Below are 24789 nucleotides of genomic sequence, written 5' to 3' on the forward strand. Positions count from 1 at the left end.
GTCCGGCCGCCCCCCCCCCCAGCTCCGGCACCCTTCAGGCCCCGCCGGAGGCTCCAGCCCCTCGGGGGAGGCCCAGGCCGGCCCTGGCGTTGCCCGGAGTCCCCGAGGCTGAGGGGTGAGACCGCGGGGAGAAAGGGCCGGAGGGGCAGAGGAGATCCGCAAGCGCAGCAGACGGAGGAAGGGGAGGGGGCGGGGGCGTGATCCTCAGCCCCCCGAGGCTGCCGCGAAGAGCCCCCTGGGGACCCGAAGGGAGTGGCTGGGCGTGGTGGCCCCCAGGATGCATTGGGGTGTTTGTCACTGCCCCCCCCCACGCCTCCTCAGCTTTCCCGAGCCCCGAGTGGGAGCGCTGGCCCGCCGGCCTCCTCCCCCTGGTAGGGCCACAGATTTGGTCCAGACCGCTGGGTGGGCTTCAGATCCAGCCTCAGATGCACACTACCTCAGTTTACCTGTATGTAGAATGGGGGCGGGATCGAGTCTGCCCATTGGCTCCCTCCAGGAGCCAAGCTCAGAGAAATGCCCCGAGGAAGCCCCCCTGTGGCCTCTCCTCCCCGCCTGGGGGAGCCCCGATCCCACCAGGGCTCTAGACTGAGGCCCAGATTGGGGCCCAGCTGGGCTGCCCCGTTGTCAGTGGGCTCTCAGGGCTGGAACATTCTCTGTCCTCCTCCTCCAGGAAGCCCTCTGGTCCCCCTCCCCTTCCCAGCCATGGCTCTGCCCTTCCCCCCTCCCTGTAGGTCCCCACTGGGAGCTCCTGGCAGGCAGGGACGGGCAGAGGGACCTGGTGGGATGAAGTGGGGGGGCTGACTGACCGGGGCCCCCCTTGCTGACCCAGGTCCCTCTTCCGCCCCCAGGCCTCATGTCTCTGAACCTTGTTCTTCCCCATGAGGGACTCCTGGAGCAGGAGGAGGACGGCCCCCTCTGGGCCCTCGATCAGGTGAGTTGGCCCCTCCCTGTGGGTCCCCGGGGTCAGTGGGTGGCCCCCACCCCCCCCACCGTGGCCCTGAGGCCTCCTCCTTCTCCTTCAGTCATAGGGAGGCGGCCCTCAGGGTGGACTGGTCCAACCTCAGAGACCCCGGGCCATCTTGGGTGGGGCTTCTGGCCCTGCCCCCCCCAGATCCACCCCTCAGGGCCCTTCTTCCCCCCCACTTTCTGGACAAGGAAGCCGAGACTCCAGGCTTCCCGGGGTTGTTGGGGGCCCCTTCCCGGCCAGCAGGCGCATGTCCCGTTGCAGGAAGCCGTGTCCTTCCGGGACGTGGTGGTGGACTTCACGGAGGAGGAATGGGGGTGCCTGAGCCCCGCGCAGTGGCAGCTCTACAAGGAGGTGATGCTGGAGAACTACCGAAACCTGGTGTCCCTGGGTGAGGCTCGGCGTCTGGGCGGGGTAGGGGAGACCCTGTCCGGTCCTCGGCCTCTGCTCCGCCGAGGGCTCCCATCTATCCCCGAGGGGATGTCCCCCCTGGGCTCAGCCCGCCAGACTCTTCCCAGGCTGAGGCTGTCCGGCGGGACCCTCCCTCCTCCTTCCCCTCCCCCTCCCGGGAGCATCAGGCCGCCGCACCCTGCCACATCCCCCGGGGCTGCCGGGCTTCTCTGACCAGGCCCTCACTGACCCTTGGGAGGCTCAGACCCGGCTCCGCTGTTTTCCTGGTCAAGATTCAGCTGCCCAGCTGAGCCGGTGCCCGGACTGTCTGGCCTCTGTGGGTCCCGAGTCTTGCTGTGGGTCATGGGCAGGTCCGGTGAGCGTGGCGTCCGCGCCTTTGTCCGAGCCGGTGATGCGGGCACAGACCGCGAGGCTCTCCACGCCGACCTGGACCCCAAACCCCACTCGGCAGCCTTCCAGGCTTGACCCTGACTGTGGCGCCCTCGGCCTCCCCCGGCCTGGCTTGATGAGGGCTGTGAGCTGCCGCCCGGCTGGTGGCGGGCGTCCCGGGCTTGCCCCGGCCCTGCGTCCGCAGCGTGCGGGCTCGGCCCTTCTCCTGCCTTCACCCCCCGCGTCCACAGTCTCTGGGGCTGGCTGGGCACTCTCGGTGGGCCAGTTTTCTGTCTCTGGCCGAGGGCACGGCAGCAGGGGCCGGGGGAGGGCAAGACCCAACGATAAGGGGAGCCAGTGCGGATCCGGCCAGACTCCTTTGAAAAATGGGGCTCGGGGGCTGGGGGTGTCTCCCAGCTCAAAGAGGGGAGCCGGGGCTTGCACCTTATGGGCCCGGGAGATAGCGGCAGCTCCATCCACTGGCCTGGCCCCTCTGGCCAGGCTTCTGTCCTTCCGGTCTTCCTGTGGTCCTCAGGCCCTGCTGGCCACGGTCCATCTCGAGGCTCTGTGCAGCCCCACGGGTGTCCCCAGATCCCGCTTCCCCCCGCCCTGGGGGCCTTTGTCCGCCAGGGCCCTTTGCTCTTCCTCTAGACCCGCTTTCCCTGGAGCTGGGGGGGTGCCTGGCGGGTCCAGTCATCTCCATCCCAGCTGTCCCCCCCTGTCAGGCAGTGAGGTGCTCCCCCCCGGGGCGCCTGTGCCTTGGTTTCCCCGGCAGCCAAGAGCTCGTTGGTGGGGTGCCCTGCGGCCCTGATAAAAGCCTCCATCATTCATGAGAATCAGGTCGAGGACAGGCTTTCACCCGGGTGGTGCTCTGGCACGGCGGGTAGATCGCTGGGCACAGAGGAGGGGTAGAGGCGGAGCAGTCTCGGTGATTGGGGTGACTTGGTGATTGGGGGGGCAGAGCCCCACAGCCAGGAGGGTCATAAAGGCCCCCACTGGGTCCTGGGTTGCTGGGAGGCCTCAGGGTTGAGAGCCCCACAAGCTGGGTCCTGGGGAGCCAGGAAAGCCCGAGGGTGCCCCTCAAGTGCTCTAGGAGGATCTCCTGTGGAGCCGGGCAGAGGAGGGGCCCAGGAGGGGCAGTTTGTGGCCGGGGACCAGTTGGGCGATGGAGAACAGAACGGGGTGGTGGGGTGGGGGACGGGAAGAAGGAATGACGCGATGTCCAAAGGAAGCCGCAGTCATGGAGGCCCTTCGGGAAGAGGCAGGAGAGGGGGGACTGGGCCAGCCCTGGCAGATAGCTCCAGCTTCGTCCTCGGGTCCGTGGGCAGCGCCGCCCCACGCCACGCTCTCTGCTACCCCTTCTTGGTTTCTCTGCCCCATCTTCCTTCCTGGAACCACAAGGGCCGGGCGATGGGGCCGTCTGGCCCGGAAGTGTCTGAGGCCCAGAGACTCCTCAGCACCCCCTCCGGAGCCAGAGCCAGAGCCGGCCTCTTCCCTCGCCGTGGGGCCTCCGCGTGTACACGGTCCCGCCCGTGGGTCTCGCTCTGCTCTCTTGGCCACTGACGCTCGTGTTTCTCTGGCTCTGAGTTTGCTGAGCTCCACGCGGCCTCCTTGGAGCCTCCTGAGGCCCAGGGCCAGAGAGCGTCCTCACATCATCCTTTGGACAGGATTAGAATCCGGGTCCTCCAGGGCGGCTCTCCCCTCCTTTTAGGCCTCACATGAGCCGCCTTTTTTGTCATCTCTTGTTCTCGGGGCGCCTTGCCCGAGGCTGCAGAATCTTTGGGCAGACTTTCAGGGTCCCCCAGAACCTGGGGATCCCCGGTGGGGGGGCCCCGGGAGCTCTCCAGCCAGGACATCACTAACCCCGCTCCTCCTCTTCTCTTCCTCCCCTGGGCCTGACCGGACGATCTCGCTCTCATTCTTTGGAGGACAAGCAGCTCCTTCCTCAGAGCATCCAACTAGGTGGCACAGAGGATAGCACTCTGGACCTGGATTCAGGAAGACTTGAGTTCAAATCCTGCCTGGACGCTTAGTAGCTGTGTGACCCTGGGCAAGTCACTTAACTTCTACCTGCCTCAGTTTCCTCATCTGAAAAATGGGGTCATCCTAGCACCTATCTCCCGGGGTTGTGGTGACGATAAAATGAGACTTTGAGCTTTCCGCAGATGCTTAGCAATGTTGTTCTCCTCTTTGGCCCCAGTGACTTGCCCAGCTCTGTCCTCCTCCTCTGTTTAGTCCTCCCGGGGCTCGCACCCGGGGCCGCTCAGAGTCCCTTCCCCTTGGAGGCTGCCGTCTTGTTTCTTCTAAGAGCCACCTGGACTCCGGCTCGTGTTCAGGGGGCCACAGTGGGCTCTTTCCTCCTTTTCTCTGAGGCGAGGGAGCAAAGGTAGGAGATCAATAAAGTCTGTTCTCAGAACGATGGCGCTGACCACGCACGGCCCTTCCTCCCTTCTGCTTTTTCAAAAGAAAACTGGGCCAAAGTGGGAATAAAGCTTTAGTTCATGAGCAGCCGTGCCAGGCTGAGCCCAGGGAGCAGAAAGTCCAGGAGGAAGCGGGCCCTGCCTCGGGGGCTGATGCCGGGGGGATGGGAGGCCGTGTGTCCACACCAGAGTGGCCGGGAGGCTTAGCAGAGGTTCCAGCCAGGGTGAATTGGGGCGGGCGGGAATGAGGCCAGCCAGACCTTTGGGGTCCCAGGGAGCCCCTGGATTTTCATGGGTCGAGGAAGGACACAGGCCAGTTGTTTAGTGGTCAATTGGGTAGTGGATGAAGGTGGACCAGAGAAAGGGGAGCCTCGAGATAATGTCAGGTGTAGGCCGACCCCTTCGCCACCCAAGAAAACAAATCCTGTGGGTGGCCGGCCGAGGGTCTGATCAGAAGGGTGATCAGGAGAGCCTAGAAGGTGCCCCTTGCAGATCTGTTTTTTGGTGGGGAACGATAGGGGGAAAACGGGACCAGAGAGCCCAAAAGCCAAACCAGCACCTAGAAAGGGCAGCCCAGGAAGAGCTGACTCAGGGCATCCATCGACTAGCCGTGTGACCCTGGGTGAGTGCCCTGATTTCTGCACATTGGGGATCAGAGGATAAAAGTGAGTTATGGGACGACGTGTAAAGCCGTTTCAAAACTCAGAACTCTGAATGTTGGCTGTTGGGAGACATCATGGTAGCTAGAGGAGAAGGTGCTTGGGGGGGTCCATCCTGGTCTCCAAGGGCCCCTTTGCACCCTCCGCCGGGAGTGCCTGCCTTCTCCCCATCTCGGCTGTGTGTGTGTAGCTTCCTGTTCTTTCCCTTGTCACAAGAGGGGTTCTGGCTCCGCGTTGCCAGCATTCCCTTATGAGGAGGCTGCGGAGGCCGCGGCCTCCACTAGAGCCCGGAGTGACCTGGGTACTCCCTGCTCTCGCTGTCTGCAGACTCTAGGCCGAGGTGCCAGCTCGCACTCCCTGTTCCTGGCTGGCCTGTTCCCGGCTGTGTAGACCTTCTCTTGGTGCCATCTTTGGTCTTTGCCGTTCCCTTGGATCCAGCCTGCTCCTGCTCCGGGTTCTTGTTCTGTGGCACCTGCATTCTGAGCCTAATGAGCCATGTCTGATCTTGGCTGTGATTGGCAGCAATACCCAGTGAAAGGGCAGCTAGCTGGGGCCTGGAGTCAGGGAGATTCATCATCAGGAGTTCAAATCTGGCCTCAGGCATGTGCTAGCTCTGCGACCCTGGACCAGGCACTTCACCCTGCTTGCCTCAGTTTCCCACTTATGACCTGGAGAAGGATATGGCCAGCCACTCCAGGATCTTTGCTAGGAAAACCTCAGTGGGGCCACAGAGTCAGACAACTAAACAACAACCAACCTAGCCAAGAGGATTCTTGTCACCCTTCTAAGACGGAGCTCCTTCAAGCCTGGGACGATTGTCTTTTTGGAAGCCTCATTGCATGGCGCTCTTGGGTGGGAAGAGAAAGGGCTTACCCTGGAGGAAAGATGGTCCCTCTTGAGTTCCACATCGTTGCCCCTTCCTTCCCTGAGCTGCCTGAGGCCCAGAGAGGACCCCCCACCCCCAGGACAAACCCCGGAACAAGGGACATACACCTGAACTATTTTCTCAATAATTAACACGTGCTTCACCCCCAGGCACCCCTTCTAGAATAACCGGTCACCGATCAACAAATAAGATTTCTTGAAAGCTTTCCCATTCCTTCCTGAGTTCTGGCCTTCCCTGCTCCTTCCCCATGATGACGCTACCTCCCTGGCCACCGTCAGCACTGGCTGCACGTTCATTCCCCCAAATCCCAGATCTAGGTGGGGGCCTGGATGACTGCTCCCCAGTGCCCCGTTCAGGTCTTCCCTCTCCCTCTCTTCCTTGGAGGTTCACTCAGGCCCAGATCTACCTCCCATCAGTCTCAGTAGCTGTTGTTTCCTGACCGTTTCCCTTCCCTCCACAATGCATTCATTTCCCGGCTCCAGGTCTTGGTCTCCCCAGCATACATCCCGAGTGTCTCCCAAATTCTCCAGAGTTCTTTGGCTGGCTTACTCCCCATGATCTCACCCCACCCAGATGCAGTCATACACTTGCTCTTTCGGGTCACCTGTTCATGAACTCTGACATGCCCTAATCTGGCCTTTATGATACCAGATTGCTAGGCATCCACACCATGACCTCCAATTCTTTCCCACTGGCTACACTTGCCTCTTGTCTTGACCCCTTGGTCAGCCAGTTCTACTCTCCCCTGTTTCCTTGAGTCCTTTCCCTGCTCCCCAGTCATCTAGCCGATTATGCCCAGCTGAGTCTCAGTCCTGGCTCCCTCCCACCATCCCTGCCTTCCCTCCTACGTACATGCTGCTGCTGAATGAAACTGAGAAAAACATCATGGAACAATTCTAATTGGGTTCCTTACAGGCTTGTTACATGACCTCCACTGGGCCTTCCTTGCAACCATACAATCCTACTCTACCTCCCTCATCAGCCCTCTCCCACTAGGGCTCTTCCAAACCTCATCCCTCCCCAAACCTCCCCCACCTCTCCAATGACAACCATGGAAGCCATTTGCTGAGATCCTCCCTCTTCTCCCCTCCTCGGTATCTGCCATCACCTAGATGATCTCTGCCTCCTCCTGCCTTGTCCTTTCCACCACCCCTAGTTCACATAAAGAGGTGGGCCTTCTTACTGAGGCCAACCCGTCTACAGGCATGAGTGACTACCTTCCATCACATGTCCTCCTTTGGATTGACCCCTCTATTACCCCATTCTCTCACTTATCTTCAATCCTTCTCTGACTAATGGCCGACTCCCCCCTGCCTCCAAACCTGCCCATGTCTCCTCCATATTCAGAAATTCCCTCACTTGGTCTTGAGTTTTTGTCATATCCCTCTCCCCTTCTGTGACTAAATTTGTGAAGGCTGTCTACACTAGACCTCTCACTTCTATTAAGTGCTGACTTTTGACCTTATCATTCCACCCAAACTGCTCTTTTCAGCCATCATAACAATCTTAATTGCCAAAACCTGTAACCTTTTTGCAGTCCTCAGTCTTTCTTGACCCCACAGCAGCCTTTGACACTGTCAGTCACTGTTCTTAAAACTCTCTCCTGGTTCTCCTACCTATCTGAGGTCTCCTTTTCAGCTTCCTTTGCCGAGAACATCCAGATAATACCTGCTAACGTTGGTATTGATTCAGTCATCTCTTAAGTCTCCTCATGGAGGCCTGACTTCTCTGCTGACCTCTTGACTTGCATCTCCAATTGGGTGTTCCATAAACATCTCAAACTAAATTTGTCCAGAAAGGAATTCATTATGTTTCCTCCTGAACCTTCGATGGTTCCAAACTTCCCTCTTATTGTAGAGGGTACCACCAGCTTCACAGCCTAGGTGTCGTCCTCAGCTCCTTCCTATAACTGTGCCCCAGAACCAGTATGGTGCCAAGGCCTGTTGATTTCACCATTGAGGCCTCTCCTGAATTTTCTCCCAGCCTAGTGCAGACCCTCATCATCTCATACTTGGACTATTTGAAATAGCCACTGCTCAAGACTCCTGTCCTCTCCAGTCCATCTGCCAACTGTCAACACCTTCCTAAGTCCTAACCATGTCTTGCCCTGCTTAATAAACTCTAGTGGCTCCTTGTTGCCTCCAGGATAAGAGGTTCTGTTTGACATTCAAAGCCCTTCATGACCTAGTGCCCTCTCCCCTTTCCAGTCTTACACTTTGTTCTCCCCAGTATTCTTCCATCCTCAGACCCTGCCTCCTGGCCGTGTCCACCTCTCAGCTCTGAGCATTCTCTCTGGCTGTTCCAGGGCCCGGAAGGCTCTCCCTCCTCTACGCTGACTCCTGACCTCTCTGGCTTCCTTTAAGTCCCAATTCTGTACACAACTTGTTTACTTGCTGTCTCCCCACCTTAGACTATCAGTTCCTTGAGGGCTGCCTGGCATACAGTAGATGCTTAATAAATGTGGATTCACTGACTATTAGTCTGGACAGTGGTGTGTTTCACTGAGCGTTTTAGTGTTCAGGGTCACATCATCAGTATGGGTAAGAGGTGGGACTTGAACCAGGTCTTCCTGGTTCCCTCTCCACTAGACAACACAACCTCTCACCTGGCACATAGTAGGCACTTCATCTGGGTCTGTGGGATAATGGATTCAAATGACTGCCTGCTGTACAAATAGATCCAAGCCTCCTTTTCCTCCCATGCTCCTTGGCAGTCAGAGCTGAGCCCCCTGCCCATCCCCCAGGACTGAGCTCTCTCCTTTCCTCTCCCATGGGCAGGGCTAACAGAGGACAAACCAGACCTTATCTCCCGGCTGGAACGAGGGGAAGAGCCGCCGGCCTGGGATCTGCAGAGAGGAGTCTTGAGAAGCGCTCACACATCTGAAGGATGGAGTTCCACCAGGCACCTAGGAGCTAGTGGGTGGAGCATCCTATCTGGTCTGTTAGGTATGGCATTTCTGAAGTATGGGATGAGGGTAGCTATGGCAGGTACTGAGGGGTGTGTGCTGCTGAAGTCTGAGCAAAACCCAGACCCCTTGTCCTCAATTTTCTTATTGGTAAATGGGGGAGGTTTTAACATGATCTCTAAATTCCCATCTGCCTCCCCTCTCTAATCTGTCTTGCACACAGCTGCCCAATCAGGATTTCTAAAGTTTAGATCTGACCAGGTCACCCCTGCTCAGTAAGCTGGGGTCTAGGGTACCCCACACTCCTAGCTTGGCATTCAAGGCCTTCCATAGCTCAATTTTTAAACATGCCTCCTCATCATGCCCTTTGCAGTCCATATACTGGCCTTCTTGCTGTTCCTCCCCAAGGGTCATATTGCCATACATTTGCATAGGTGGTTTCCCCTTTCTGGAGTTCCCTCCCTCTTCCACTATGCCTCTTAGAAACCCTAATTTCTGCTGAGCTCAGCACCTGTGCCCTCCTACCCAAGGCCCATCCAGCTGCTAGGGACTGCCCTCTACCCCTGAAATTGCTTGGAATTGCTTTGTATATTTTTATATGTGTACATGTTATCTCCCCAATAGAATATAAACTTTTTGAGAAAAAAAAGAAAAAAGGAAGAAAACCTGAAACACTCACCGAGCAGAGAGGTCATCAATATGCTGATTTGGGGAACAACTTTCATCAGAGCATCCACAAGCACCTAGGATCATGGGATTATGGTGAATGTGGAAATCTCTCAGATAACTACACACTCCTTAATCAGTATCAGAGAACTCAACCCTATTATTTCGAAAAAGGTGGACAGAATTTCCAGAAGAAAGCATTTCTTATTCGAAACCAGAGAATTCATGCTCAAGAGAAATCTTGTAAGAGTGAGGAAGCTTTCATGAACTACTCAGCCATCATGAATCATGAAAGAAATCGTAATGATGAGAAATATAAATGTAGGCAATGTGGAATTTCCTTTCGGTGGATCTCAGTTCTTATTGAGCACCAGAAAATTCACACTTGTGATAAATCCTATGACCACGAGGAATTTGGGCAAGTCTTTGGCCAGAATTCAGACTTTATTAAGCTTGAAGGAATTCCCAGTGGAAAGAAACCATATAAGTGTAAGGAATGTGGAACAGCCTTCAGTTGGCGCTCATACCTCATGGAACATCAGAGAATTCACACTGGTGAGAAACCTTATAAATGTAAGGAATGTGGGAAGGCCTTCAGGCAGAGCTCAAGCCTGACCAAACATCAGAGAAGTCATACTGGTGAAAAGCCATATGAATGTAACAAATGTAGGAAAACCTTCAGCCAGAGCTCATCCCTTAATCAACACTTTAAAATTCATACCGGAGAGAAACCTTACAAATGTAAGGAATGCGAGAAGGTCTTCAGGCAGAAGTCACATCTCATTCGGCATCAACTAATTCACACTAGAAAGAGAGCTTATGAGTACAAGGAATTTGTTGAGACCTTTAGCCAGAGTTCAGGCATTATTAAATATGAAATAAATCATGATGGAGAGAAATATCAAAGAGCTCACACTGTGGAAAAACATTATGAATGCAAGGAATGTGGCAAGGCCTTCAGCCAAAGCTCAAGCCTTAATAAACACCAGAGAATTCACACTGGAGAGAAACCATACAAGTGTAAGGAGTGTGGAAATGCCTTCAGGCAGAACTCTCATCTTATCCGGCACCAGAAAATTCACATTAGGAAGAAACCTTATTCAAGTCAAATCAACAAGCATTTCTCAAGTGTGTACTATGTGCCCAGCACTCTGCTAACTGCCAGGGATTCAAAGAAAGAAAGAAAAACCAGTCCCTGCTCTCAAGAAGCTCAGAGTCTAATGGAGGAGAACATGTTAATGCAAGAAATGTGGGAAGGCCTTGAGCCAGAGATCAGACATTATTAGATGTGAAAGAATTTATAGTGGAAAAAAGCCATAGAGGTTTAGGGAATGAGACCAGTTGGAGCTCATACCTCATTAAACACCAGAGAATTCACACTCTGGAGGGTGGGAAGACCTCTAGTCAGAGCTCCACTCTTATCAGATAGTTCATACTAGAGAAAATTCTTAGAAATGAAAAGATTTAGAGAAGGGCTACCAGAACATAGTTCTTATCGAACACCAGAGAGTTCACACTGAAGAGATATATTTTGAATGCCAGAAAAGTGGCAAAGCCTTCATCTAGACAGTAGCCTGCATCAAAGAATTCATTACTGTACAATCTAATACAATAAACATTTATTAGGTGCCTACTGTGTGCCAGGCACTGGAGATACAGACACTGGAGATACAAACAGAGGCACAAGACAGCCCTTGCCCTTAAGGAACTTCCAGTTGAATGGCAGTAACAACATGCAAACATGTAATAAGCAAGGCTTATTAGAGGATAAATGGTAACTAATTAAGAGAGGGAAAGTGCTAGAAGGAAGGGGGTGGGTGGGAAAGGCTTCCTGTAAGAAGTGGGACTCTAGTTGGAACTTAAAGGAAGGCAGGGAGTGAGTAGTCAGAGCAAAAGAAGTGCACTTCGTGCATGGGGGAAATGGGGAACTTCCAGAGGATGCCTGGAGGTGAGAGATGGAGGAACTTGATCAGGGAACAGCAAGGATGATGTGGGATTGAATCAAAGAGTAGGTGGTAGGGAATAAGGTCTAAGGAAACACATTGGAAAGGGAGGAGGTAGGGCTAGGTTATAAAATGCTTTGGACTCCAAAAAGATTTTGTATTTGATCCTGGAGGCAATAGGGAACCATTGAACTTTTGTGAGTACACAAGTGGCATGGTTAGATCTGTATGTTTAAGATCATTAAGAATGCAGGATGGACTTGAGTAGGGAGAGGCTTAAGGTAGGAAGACCCCCTCCCCCCACTCTGCCCAGTCCATCAAGTACTGAAATAGTTCAGGCATGAGATCATGAGGACCTGCACCAGGATGGGGGCAGTAGCAGAGGAGAAAAGAGCATATTCAGAAAATGTTGTGAGGGTAAAAACTATGGGTGTTGGTGCCATATGTGAGATGGGGAAAGAGTCTAGGATGACGTCTAGTTTGGGAACCTGAGGGATTAGAAAGATGGTTTATATTGATAGGGAGGGGAGGAGGGAGGGATTTGGTGGGAGGGGGGAGATAATGAACTGTTTTGTAAATGTTGAATTGATGATATCCATTGGACCTCTGGACTAAGATGTCTGAAAGGCAGTTTGGAGCTGTAAGATTGGAGGTTTGCAGAGAGAAAGGGCAGGGAGGGTTGATTTGGGAATCATTAGCATAGAGGTGGTCATTAAATCCATGGAGCTGACGAGATCCACAAGTGGAGGGAGAAAAGAAGAGGACCCAGGATAGGACCTGGAGGGACATCTATAAGCAGAGGGGAGGAGCTGGCAAAGGAGACAGAATCGGTGGTCAAAAAGGAGTGCTCAACCAGGAAAGGGAAGAAGGGTGGCCTGAAATCTAGAAAGGAGAGTATCAAGGAGAAGAATGATCAAAAGAGAATCAGGATTAAGAAAATGCCATTGGATTTGCAACCAAGAGAACCACTTTGAAGGGAGACGATTCCTAGCTGTGTCACTTAACCCCCATTGCCTAGCCCTCACCACTCTTTTGCCTTCAAGTATTGACTCCAAGGTGGAAGGTAAGGGTTTAAAAAAATAAAATTAAAAAAAGTAAAAAGTAAGGGAGAGGAAGTGGAGGCACGATTGTAGATGGCCTTTTCCAGGAGTTTAGCTACAAAGGATAGAAACCTAGGATGATAGTTAGCAGGGATGGAAGGTCAAGTGAGTGTCAACATGGGGGAGACATAGGCATTAGAGAAGGACAGCTTAAAGATAAGTGAAAGGGGGATGGACAAAGGGAGAAGGAATGGAACTGAGGTCACTTGAACAAGGAGGGGGTTGGTGTTGATCAAGAGAAGGGTCAGTATTTTAATTTGCTCTGAGGTTTGCAAAGTGCTTTAGAAATATCAGATATTCACAAAATTTGGAGAGGTTTTATTATCCCTGTTATAGATGAGGAAACTGAGGCAGGCAGAGGTTCAGTGACTTGTCCAGGGTTACACAACTAGTAAGTGAGACTGGATTTGAACTCAAGTCTTCTTAAAGTCTAACACTTTATCCACTGTGCCATGAGCTGTGGTCAAGAGGTTCAGACATGAGAGTCTGAATTCTTGTGAGCAAAAGTTCCCAGAAGGAGTGATGTGGAAGGATCAAGTGAGAGTTTTTTCAGGATAGAAGAGCCGTGGGCATGCTTGTAGACAATAGAGAGGAAGAGAATGAAAATAAGTGAGTGGGGATGGCAGAGGGAGCGATCTATTGGAGGAGGTGCCATGGATGGGGTCATTTGAGCAGGTAGAGGGGTCAGCCTTGGTTAGGAGTGAGGTCACTTCATCATGAGAGCCAGGAATGAAGGAGGAGAAAGTGGCAGAACACACCTGAGTGAGGGGAGAAGAGGGAGCTCATGGCAGATGGTCTCCACTTTTTTCTATAAAATATGAAACAAGGTTTTCCACTGAGAGCAGGGGGAGGTTTGGAAGAGCCACTGGGGAGTGGGGGAGGGAGCTGATTGAGGAGGGAGCCTGGGATCGATTACCTGGCAACAGTGGACACAGAACAGTTGTGTGATTTTTCTCAGCCTTTCTTCAGTGGCCTGTGTGTAAGAACAAAGGCAATGAATGGTGGGAGTGATCCAAGGTTGAGGCTTGGCTGTCAGGGATATGATCCGGGGGCAGGGATTCAGGTGAGGACAGTGTAGAGTTGAATAGTTCAGCAAGGGGTCAAGATGGAGACAGTGGCTAGTATAGGAGAGATGGCCCAAGAGAGAATTGAAGGGTCAGGGGATTGGAAGAGGAAATTATGTAGAGCAGTGATCCCCAAAGTGGGCGCCACCGCCCCCTGGTGGGTGCTGCAGCGATGGTGCATGGTGATGGCCACAGGTGCATTCATCTTTCCTATTCATTGCTATTAAAATTTTTAAAAAATATCAATTTCCAGGGGGCTAAGGAATATTTTTTCTGGAAAGGGGGCGGCAGGCCAAAAAAGTTTGGGAACCGCTGATGTAGAGGAAGGCAGGAGAGGCAAAAAGCCAGTCAATTGTGGCCAGTTAAGGGATAGAGCTGGTTCTTTTGTGGCTGATGGCAGGATCCTGCTGTGACCATCTTTGCACATGGCTGAGGGCTGGAGGAGCAGCTCCTGGAAGGTAAGTAGTGGAGGAGCTAAGTGGGCGTTCGAGTGTTTGAGAATCATTCCCTAGTATGAGGGCAGGAGTTGGAGAGTCCAAGGGCAGCTAGACAGCACAGTGGAAGACACCTGGGTTCTAATGTGGCCTCAGACTCTTCCTAGCCCAGTGACTCTGGGCAAGTCCCTTAACCCCCATTTCCCAGCCCTTGCTGCTCTTCTACCTTGGAACCAATACACAGTATTGATTCTAAAACAGAAGGTGAGGGTTTAAAGAAAAGATTGTGAGTCCAATACTGAACTCATTGAGGAAGGAAGGGGAGTGACCTGAGAATCTGGAGAACTGCTACCAGGGCTGGGGGGATAGAGATGGATAGTGTGAACCTCAAAGGAAGAGAGATGATAAAAGAACCAGGAAATGGCAATGGGGAACAAAGAGGATTCAATGCTCCCCTCTTGACCAGTGAGCTGATGACAGGGAGGGAATAAAGGGTAGCCAGCACTGGAGAGGGTGGCGAGGGAGGCTGGGTTATCAGGAGAAGCCAGGATTTAGTGAGAGTAGATGGAAGGAGTGGGAGAGAAGGGAGTTGAAGGGAAGGGACTAGAGGAAGGGGTGGGTGAAGTTAGGTTGAAATTTGGGGGGTGGAGGTGAGGAGTGGAATTAGTAGCGCTCTTGTAGGAGTTCAGAGCCACTGGAATGTGAAAGGAGTGACCATCACTGAGTGGAGGGCGCCACTCCTCTATCATCAGAGAAGGAGCCTCACTGACTGCAGGGCTCCACACCTCTATTCTCAAAGAAGATGGGAGGCCTGGAGTTGAAGGGAAGGTTGCTCTTTGCCCTGGAGGTTCTCTGTATCTCCGTTGGGAGCCTGGGCTGGAGTAGAAGGTGGAAGGTCTCTTTTGTTGGAATGATGGAAGTAGTTGCTTTGGGACAGATGGAAGGTGCCTGGCCTGGCCCCAGCACCTTTCCTTGAGGGATATGCTCTGCCAAGGAGATGGAAGGCTCAGGGTACTAGTGCACTTCCAGTCTGTGGTTTTCTCACCCTACAAACGAGCCCAATTAATGGAAAAAGATGGATATTCAATAAAAGTGAGGATTTCGAAGCATTCCTCTGGGAAGTATAGAAGTTGTGGCTTTGTTATCCAGTGCAATCTCCTGGCTCATGGTTTCCCCATCACACTTCCCCTCTTCTCCTCCATACTCTCTTCTCTAGGTTTTTGTGACCCAACCCTCCAGTGTTTGTCAGTCTGTTTTGCTGTCCGATTATCTAACTGGCTCTTGCTCAGTGGAGCTTATCCCTCAGGGTTCTTTCGTCATCTTCCTCTTTTCTCCTTCTATACTATTTCACTGGCAGGAGGGGGGGGAAACAACTTATCTTCACTGTAAGACGTGGGAGGACCTTTATCTGGAGATCATTCATAATGAGATCTCCTATTAATAGTGGAGGGAAAGCGTGGAAATAAATATAAGGTGTAAGCATCCAGCCAGCCTTCAGCCCTCATTAACACAAAGAAGTAATACTAAAGAGAAAATCTGAATTTAATTAGAGAACAGGCACATCTCAGCTCTTAAAGACAACATGATTTAATTCCTGGTGCCGAGACCCCATAAATGTGGAGACTATGGAACCCCCTTCCTTGGGAGTGCAAATCTACTCGGCATTTATTACGGAGAGAAAAATATCCTCAGAACAACTCTGGGAGGTAGATGCTATTATCTATTTCATAACTGAAGACACAGACAAGCAGCAGTAAAGTGATTTGCCCAGGGTCACACAGCTAGTCTTTGAGGCTGGATTTGACTTCAGGTCTTCCTGACACCAAACACAGTGCTTTACCTACTGAACTACTTAGCTGCCTGAATCCTGGCAGATCCCGGGAATGGAGGGAAGAAATGTCCTGGCAAGTGAAGAGAATGCAAGAAGAGCCTGTTAAAAAACGTTACAGAGGTGGGCAGCTGGGTGGTCCAGTGGATGGAGAGCCAGGCCTAGAGATGGGAAGTCCTGGGTTCAAATGTGACCTCTGACACTTCCTAGCTGTGTTACCTTGGGCAAGTCCCTTAACCTCCATTGCCTAGCCCTTACTGCTCTTCTGCATTGGAACCAATACACAGTGTTGATTCTAAGATGGAAGGTGAGGGTTTATTAACAAATATTACAGAGAGGGAAACTGATTGTCCTCTGGGGGATCTATTGTATGGAAACAAAGTACCCCAAGTAATGTGGCCTAATTTCTAACCACAGGAACACAAATAAGATAAAGTCTCCAAGCCATAAAGAAATAGGTTTATTGCAAGAGGGCCGGCCTCACAATAAAGCCGGCCTTCTGGTCAAGACCAAAAGACCCCAAGCCTTGTGAGAGGGCTTCTTTTATGCTCCAAGGATATCACAATTTAGGAAATAATCCAAGACAGTGATAAAAATAGAGAGATGTGGATTGGTTGAAGTAATCGGGAAATACTTCTCATTGGTAGAAGTCACTTGATAGACAAGTGAGGAGTGGGGGGGCCTGAACCCTACTTTCTAAGCCTGATGATGTCTACTAAGATGACCAGGGTAAGGAGGAGGAGGCGGGCCCCCAAGTGGGGCAAAAGCCTGATGAGGTCTACTAGGGTGTATACAAAGGTGAAGGAGTGTCACCAGACTTCTGACTGAGACAAAAGCCTCTATGCTAGTGAAGACCCAGTCACCAGTTCAAGACCGTAGTTGCTGATTTTAAGGCTAAAGTTAAAGCTGAGGCCTGTGCTGACAATGATTCAAAACCTCAAAAGCATACTAAAAGAATCCCAAAAGGCCTTGTGCTAACATTATTTAGCTGTCTTAGAATTACAATTCTGAGTAGCTAAATACTTCTGCTCCCATTGAAATCTCATCTTCATCTAAGGCAGTAAGGGAGTTTTTCACACACAGTAATGTGGGAAAACCCTCGGTGCAATGCATCTCTCAGGGAGGGCAGCGCATTCAAGGAGGAAGGCAGCAGAACGACTTGGCCCAATCCTGAAGCCCGAGTGTCCTCTCCTCACCACCGTTTGGCACAGTTCAGAAAATGAAGTCAGAGCAGAGAACAGAGTGAAGCATAAGAATCCATAAAGAGGAGCCAAGATTTTCCTCACTGGGAATCTGTGAAGAAAGTCTGAGATGACAAATAACTTTAGCAAAGTCACAGTATCAAAACTAACTCTACTTTGTAGCCATTTCCATGCCAGTCCTTTGGCAATGGGGCCAGAAACCAGGCTCTGGAGGACGGAATCCTCTCTGTGCCTGGAACTCCTCCCCTTGGTTGCCCTCCAGCTAGATTTGTGAACTAGAATCTTGAGAGAAATAATGAGAAAAGATGTGGATAAAGGAGGTCGCATTTCAAGTTATATTATAAACTGGTAGTCATCAAAACCAGGAATCTAGGTGTCAGCAGTGGAAAGAGAACCAACCTTAGTCAGAAAGACCTGAGTTCAAATCCAGCCTGACACTTTCAAGCTGTGTGACCCTAGGCAAGTCACTTCACCCTGTTAACCTCTGCCTCATCTGTAATATGAGCAGAAGAAAATGGCAAACCACTTCACAATCCCTGCCAAGAAAGTCCCAAATGTGGACCCCAAGACAAGTCATCAAAACTATTGGTTTGGTGGTTTGGTGACCCCTGAAAAACAAGGACGCATCTGGCAGTATCAGACCAGATAAGGAAAAACAAAAGCTGGAAACTGTCCAGCATTTTGTGTGCCCAAGAATACAAATTTGGGGGGGTAGGGAGCTGCTTTTGTCTATGGGGACACAGCACTGTCTGTCATGCCACAGTGCCCCTCCTCAACTGTTCCATCTGAGTTCACTAGGCACTGGTACCTCCTTGCTCATTCATTCTTCGTTTATGCAATATTTGCTTTATTACATAGTGATTTCATTCCCATTATTATATAATAAGCACTTAGTGAATGCTTTTTCATTCATGCATTCATTCATTTTTTTTTTACCTTTTGACTTAGAATTCCTACGAAGTCTTAGTTCCAGGGCCCAAGAGTGGCAAGGTCTAGGCAAAGGGGGTTAAGTGACTTGTCCAGGGTCACACAGCTAGGAAGTGTTTGAGGTCAAATTTGAACCCAGGACTTCCTGCCTTGGCTCTCTATCCACGGAGCCACCCAGCTGCTCCCATTCATTCACTTTTTACTTTTTGACATTTCCAACTTTTGGGAAAACTGGAAAACATTTCAGCAGATATCAGACCTCAGCCCACATCCGACTCTCTATCTTGTCTACTTTATAAGTAAACACAAACTAGAATGTGATATGCAGCCTGGATAATGAAGAGGCACCAGGAAAAAATCAGGAGAAAAGGCTCGGGTCTCTTTTCACAGGCACACAAGTATGGCTGCCCTTTTTGTCTAGTTTAAGTAAATCAAGAAGCTGGAGTCCCCCTTTCACACTTAGTAAGAACCTTTTACTAGAAAGGGAAGTTCATACCCTAAAAGATGGGGGGGGAGAGGGAGCTGATGGGTGGGGCCTCTGGGAACCTGAGTCTTCTTTTCTGTGGGCTTGGGGGGGGGTTTACCTCAGGAGCCAAGCCCAGCCCGGCCACTTTTGAGTCCATTCTCAGTAGCTTTTTTGGAGACAACCTTGAGGGTTAACTGGGAATTAAGCGTAGGTAGCTTTGGGGGTTTCTTAGCTACAACAGGGAGCTGGTAGGAGGCTTTGGAAGACCTGAAGAGCTCTCTCATGAGAGCCTCATAGAAGGCTGGGCTGGAGGGGTAGATCTTGGCATCAGGGACATCTTAGCTTGTTTATCAACTTTCTATTCTTAATCAACGAGCAAACAAATAGTGTGTTTTTCTAAAGAGAGTCTCTGGGGGTTTCCCTCACTGGCCCAAGGAAAGTTTCCTACGACTTGAGGAGGATTTTCGCCATTCATCCACCTTGGCCTTTCCCTGTTGCCTTTTCTTTGTCGGTACTTGAGATCCGATTCTGACTGCTAGTCCCACCTAAGCTGGACCATCAAGTACTTTAAGGTCGATTGTTCAGTCTCTCAGCAACCTTGGACTTCCCCAAAACCCAGTTGACACCAGATGCTGGGACTATCCAGAGACATCCAGCCCAAGAGCCCTTCTCTGGGCTTTGGCAGTTAACAAACATTCATCGCTTTCAAGAGCTGCAAACGAGTAAGGCCCACACCAAATGGGCTCCAAATGGCTCGCAGGCCAGAGGCTGAGAAGGTAAAAGGATCCGGACCCAGAAGGCAGTGGGAAGACCGCCACAACCAGACTGGGGAGACGTAAATTCCTTGGAGGCTGCCTCTCCGTTTATGTGGGTTTCGTAAATCATTCAAAAGCGGGTCAGAGAAAGAAAAGGCAGCAGCCCCACGAGCCCGCCGTTCCCTTGGCAGTCTCCTCCCTTAGCCAGTGCTTGGCCACGCGGGCACTCTCTGAGCCAGCTGCAGGGGCAGGCACCAAGCGCCCACCTAGCCATCTCCTCTCCCCACCATCCCGAGGGAGAAGAGAGGCACTTCCCTTCCCCGGCCTGATTTGAGGCTCCTTCTGACGTCTCTTTTCGGAGTCCCTCCGATTTGGCGGACTCCAACCTCAGTGCAGCTCGGCGGAGGCCTTCTGGAGGCCAGGGGTCAGTGGGAGGAGAGGGGAGCTTCTCTAGGAGCTGGGAGCCCAGCACACTTGGGTCCCCCTTGTCTTAAGTCGATGGCTGACGGAGAAAGCATCAGCCTTTGTTCTTGTAGGAGTCCAGGCTTATTCATCTTGATGTTATTTTAGGAGTACTCGGGAAGCTGACTCTTAAGATTGATTTCTGTCACCTCCAGTTCCGCTGAGCCTCCGCCTTGCCAAATTCCTAGCCCCGAGATGGCGCTCAGTTATCTCAGCCTCCTTATTTTACCAGCATCACTCAATGAACATCTGAACCAAGCAAGCTTAGACCCCCGAGGCCAGATGGATTCCTGATCTATCGCTTTAGGTCCCAGCGCTTTGTCTCCCATGAAGCTGGCCTCGGAGTGTTCCAGTATCAGTCTGCTTGTCTCCTGCTCATTCTCCCTCCGCCTAGACTGCTGTAACCCCCATAAACCCCAGCGTGTTGGCTAAGGGTCAAGCTCATCCTCCCCAGAGCTCTAGGGCTGACTTACTCTTTGTCTTTGCCTTTCTTCTCGCCTTGTGCTCTCCTTCCCTGACTTGAACCCGGCACCCATTTCTCTCTCAGTTGGGTTCCCCTTTCTGAGGGTTTTCTCCAGACAGGAACTTTTGTGCAGCTGCCCCAGTGGGGCTGACTAGCCTCGTTCCAAGGATGGGCTCTTCTGGTATGGAACTTTGCCTTTCGAATCCAAGGCCCATCTTAGGGAACCCAGAACCTGGCTGGCTCCAACTCATTCTCAATTTGGATTCTGGAAAAAAGTGCCCCAGCCACCTCTCCCCTTTGCCTGGGCTGCCCCAGGAGTGCGAGGCCAGAGAGCCCAGTGGTGGTGGCAGCCCTCTGGGCCAGCAAAGGATGGGAAGCACATTGGGCCGTGGAATGAGGAAATGCTCTAGGAAAATGGTATGTGCGTGCGATGGAATATGAACTGAATGAAAAGCAATGAAATGGTGACTGGGGAATTCTGGGGAAGCAAGCCTGTGTGAAGCGCCTACTAAGCGCCAAGCCCCGTGCTGAACGTTGGGCCCGTTTGATCCTCCCAATGCCTCGGGAAGGGAGGTGCTATGATTATCCCCATTTTGCAGCTGAGGAGACTGAGGCAGACAGAGGCAAAGTGACCTCCCTAGGGTTGGTGAGTTTCTGAGGCTGGAGTTGAACTCGAGTTCTCCTGATTCCTGGCCCAGCACTCCAAGCATGGCACCCACTAGCTGGGGATTTGTCGGAACCGATGCACCGAGGAAGCGGACGTGCAGGCAGCCGAAGAATGGAGGTCCCGGAGAACAACGTCCAGGACGTGGACTGGCTGGCTTTGGGGTGGGGAGGATCCTGCTGGAGCAGGAGAGCCCCAAGTGGAATGATGAACCTGCGGCTCAGAGACCAGAGATCTCCGGGCTGGACCCCAGGGAGTCGGGGGAAATCGGGCTCAGGCCCACAGAGCTCCAGGGGCTCTCCTTGGAGGCCTCGCCGGCTCTGGAATCTGATGATCCAAATTCAAATCGTGCCTCTGACATCACTCGCTGCCACGGCCTTCCTTCCATTCAGCTCCCTTGATGGACTTGAAGAAAACTGGGAAGAAAACTGCCAGTGTGGACCCGCCAGAGAGAGGAAGAGGAATATCAGTGAAGATGCTCGGAAATTTGGAGGAAGGAAAATCCAAGGAAGGAGCCAGAAATAAGACTCCCAGCCCAGACGCGCCACTTGTTATTCTGTCATGTCCAAGTCCTTCTGACCCCATTTTGGGGTTTCTTGGTGTGCCATTTCCTTCTCCAGCTTACTTTGCAGATGAAGAAATTGTGGCAGCCAAAGCTGAAGTGACTCGCCCAGGGTCACACAGCTAGGAAGTGTCTGAGGCCAGTCTTGAACTCGGGTCCTCCCGACTCCCAGGGTCTTGCTGTAACCCCTGGAGCCATCTAGCAGCCGTGGAGGCAGGAAGATCTGAGTTCAAACCTAGCCTCAGACATGAGCTGTGTAACACTGGGCAAGTCACTTAATCCTGTTGGCCTCAGCTTCCTCAACTATGAAATGGGGATAATAAGAGTATCTACTTCGCAGGGTTGTTGTGAGGATCAAAGGAGTCATTCGCAAAGTGCGTGGCAAGTAAAACCTGAACTCGTGTTCATTTGGGCCAAGACGTAGGCTGGAATCTGGTTCTGGAAGGTCGACTTTTAAGAAAAGGAACTAAAAGAAGACGAGGCCCCATCTCCTATGGGAAGGGAGAGGCAGCACGCCCCCGGTCCATCTTCAGGATGGGAAGACCTGAATTCAAATCCTGCCTTAGCCACTTAGCAGCTTTGTGACCCTGGCCAGGCCTTCAACCTCCTCCAGGCGCCATAAAATGAGGAGAATGATACTCTACCTGGCGGGGCTCGGGTGAGAGTCAAATGTGCACCGAGGGGCGGCAGGGCCCTTCTTTCCACAGTCCTGTGTGTACCTCCTGCCAGATCTCCAGCCTCAGGTGCGTGTGGGGAAGCCCCGGGGGGCTGCCTTCCTTCCATCCTGCAACAGCCTGATCTCCAGCCTTCGATGGGATGGGGAAGCCCAGAGGAGCTCCAGGCTCCCAGCCCAGGCCCATCTCTGACCGCTAAGGTATGGGCAAAGGGCACCTTACACCAGGCTCTCCTGCCTTGGGGGCGGAGAGCAGGGCTACTCCTTCTGCCTGGAGTTCTTGCCCCTTCCCTCACTCCACCCACTTGGAAAATCTCCAGATTTGTCCCTTCATGTCTTAGAGGCTCCCAGGCAGATTCTCTCCATTCTGAATCCCTGAATCCCAACCCCCTGGAGCTTCCCACAATCCAGTTTTCCTATTCTCATCCCCCCAGGGCTCTGGTCCATGTAAGCCCACCCATACCCTCTGGAATGCCTGTTCCCCAGGCCACAACCCTGCTCTGGTTTCTCCCTTCTGATGGCCCTTCCAGGCCCCTCTGCCAGGCCTAGCAGCACTGGCAGCACTTGCCCTCCCCCTGACTCACTGGTGAAGGGCTGGGAGCTGGAATCCTCCCTCCCTCCTCTCTAGGTTTTCAGATCTCTCTCTTGGGTTCTGACCACCCCTCAGTCTCTGCTACTGAATTTTCATCCACGTCACGCGCACTGTGAGTAGCCCAGAGGCTCTTTGGGGCGTCCTGGCCCTCTTCTCTCCTCCCTCTAGACTCCTTCGCACAGGGATCTCATCAGCTCCCAAGGATTGAATGACCCCCTTTATGCTGATGATTCTCACATCTTCTTATCCCTGCCCCAAACTCCCGGCTAACTTCCAGGCCCACCTCTCTAACTGCCATCAGCCAGCTCAAAGGGGATGTCTGAGAGCCTCATAAGCCCCTCAAATGCCAAACCCAAGCCCTCCTCCGGCGAGGCCCAGGCACTCAGGCAAGGTCTAGGAGGACCTGGGACTCCACTTGGTGGATGTTTGCACTCTCCTGGGGAGGCTGCACCAGGAAGGACAAATAGTGTTTCTATGCACAGTCAGGGAAGAGTGGCAGCAAGACAGCATCTAGTAGGCATGGATTCCAGGCTGGAAGGTGCAGAAAAAAGCAGGCAAATGTCACTGCTGAGTCCCTCTCAGTGACACTTGGAAATCATGGATAAGAAGAGCAGTCTTGCCCAAGGGAGCAGAGAAAGAGAATGTTGTCTGCAAAGTATAGGCACATCAATGCTTTGAGTCTCCTAAGATTTGAAAACCCAGTATTACTTTAGAAATGGATTTCTTATCAAAACTATTAATAAACACACGAGAAAGGGTTCTAAATCTCTTATAATCAGAGAAATGCAAATCAAAACAACTCTGAGGAACCACTTCACACCTAGCATATTGGCTAATATGACAGCAAAGGAAAGTAATAAATGTTGGAGGGGATGCGGCAAAATCAGGACACTAATGCGTTGTTGGTGGAGTTGTGAATGGATTCAACTATTCTGGAAGGCAATTTGGAACTAGGTCCAAAGGGCACTAAAAGACTATCTACCTTTTGATCCAGCCATAGCACTGCTGGGTTTGTACCCCCAAAGAGATCATAGGGAAAAAGACTTGTACAAAAATATAGCCGGGCTTTTTGTGGTGGCAAAAAAACTGGAAAATTAAGGGGTGTCCTTCGAGTGGGGAATGGCTGAACAAATTGTGGTGTAGGACAGTGATGGAATACTATTGTGCTACAAGGAATAATGAACTGGAGGGATTCCATGTGAACTGGAGAGACCTCCAGGAAGTGATGCAGAGTGAAAGGAGCAGAGCCAGAAGAACATTGTACATAGAGTGGTCAAATCGAATGTAATGGACTTCTGTACTAGTAGCAATGCAACGACCCAGGACAATTCTGAGGGATTTAGGAGAAAGATGCTGCCCACATTCAGAGGAAGAACTGTAAGGTTAAAAATTAATATCCAAATACTCCAAGTATTATATTTGACAAGATTGATAACTTGAAGAAAAGGAAAATAAAAACTAGAGGAAGGAGGGAGCTTCGGGTCCAGAGCCCATCCGGTGACACACAACTATAGACAAAACATGAACTCCCAAGGCGGGGGGCGAGAGGAAAGGAATTCTGGGGAACGTAGTCCTGGGGCCAACGTTCTAAGTACACCCCATCCTCTGGATGCCCGTCTCCCTCTCAGTCCTCCAAACTCCTGGCCACAAGGACGCATATGCAAGTGAAGCAGATCCTGGGGAAGGGCTCTCTCTCTCTCTCCCCTCTTGGGTCTCCCCAGCGGGGCCCAGCGCTGCATCAGCACTTCTGGACGGGACTCGGTAGCTGCGGCAGAATTAAACAGCTGAAGGAGCCAGTGAAGGGATGAAGGCCAGCCGGCGGCCCCTGCCTCCAGGAGCTTCCACGCCGGTGGAGGAAGGCAGCGGAAGTGCTGGGGGGCGCAGATGAAGGTGGCCCCGAGAGGAGAGCCAGAGGGGCAGGGGGCAGCCTGGAGAGGGGCCAGTCTGGTCCAGCTGCCCGAACCCTGGCAGATTCGGAATGCAGGGGAGAAATGCCCCGGCAAGTGAAGAGAATGCAAGGAGAGCCTGTTAAAAAATGTTACAGAGCGGGGCAGCCGGGTGGGGCCGAGGAGGTCCTGGGGTCCAAACTGACCGTAGCCGCTTCCTAGCTGTGTGACCCTGGCCAAGTCACTTCACCCCCATTGCCTAGGCCTTACCGCTCTTCCACCTTGGAACCAGGACACAGTATCGATTGTAAGACGGAAGGGTCCCTTTTGTGGTGGCTCAGCGCGGTGCTGGAGTTCATCCCTTCTCCCTCCCGGGGAAGAACCGGAGCCCAAGCTCCCGCCCCCCCCCCCTCGTGTGCTGGCCCCCGGCGAGCAAAGCCACCAGAATTCTGCGCCTTCTTCTACCCCCCCCCCCCCCCCCCCCCCCC

At 52.4% G+C, this 24789-nt stretch overlaps 1 protein-coding gene across 1 annotated transcript in view; it reads left to right on the forward strand.

Annotated features, from left to right (window-relative positions):
* The first annotated feature begins 33 nt into the window (after window positions 1-33).
* The window catches only part of LOC123239750 (zinc finger protein 11-like), a 46633-nt gene continuing 21877 nt past the window's right edge, over window positions 34-24789 (forward strand). Inside the window, exons 1-6 of the mRNA XM_044667048.1 lie at window positions 34-115; window positions 849-931; window positions 1229-1355; window positions 8487-8654; window positions 9239-10116; window positions 10222-10325. Of these exons, the coding sequence (XP_044522983.1) occupies window positions 854-931; window positions 1229-1355; window positions 8487-8654; window positions 9239-10116; window positions 10222-10325 (1355 nt within the window). The 5' untranslated portion in view covers window positions 34-115; window positions 849-853. The remainder of the gene's footprint in view (window positions 116-848; window positions 932-1228; window positions 1356-8486; window positions 8655-9238; window positions 10117-10221; window positions 10326-24789) is intronic.

The sequence above is a fragment of the Gracilinanus agilis genome, chromosome 3 (genome assembly GCF_016433145.1).
Source record: "Gracilinanus agilis isolate LMUSP501 chromosome 3, AgileGrace, whole genome shotgun sequence".
Classification (NCBI taxonomy): Eukaryota; Metazoa; Chordata; class Mammalia; order Didelphimorphia; family Didelphidae; genus Gracilinanus; species Gracilinanus agilis.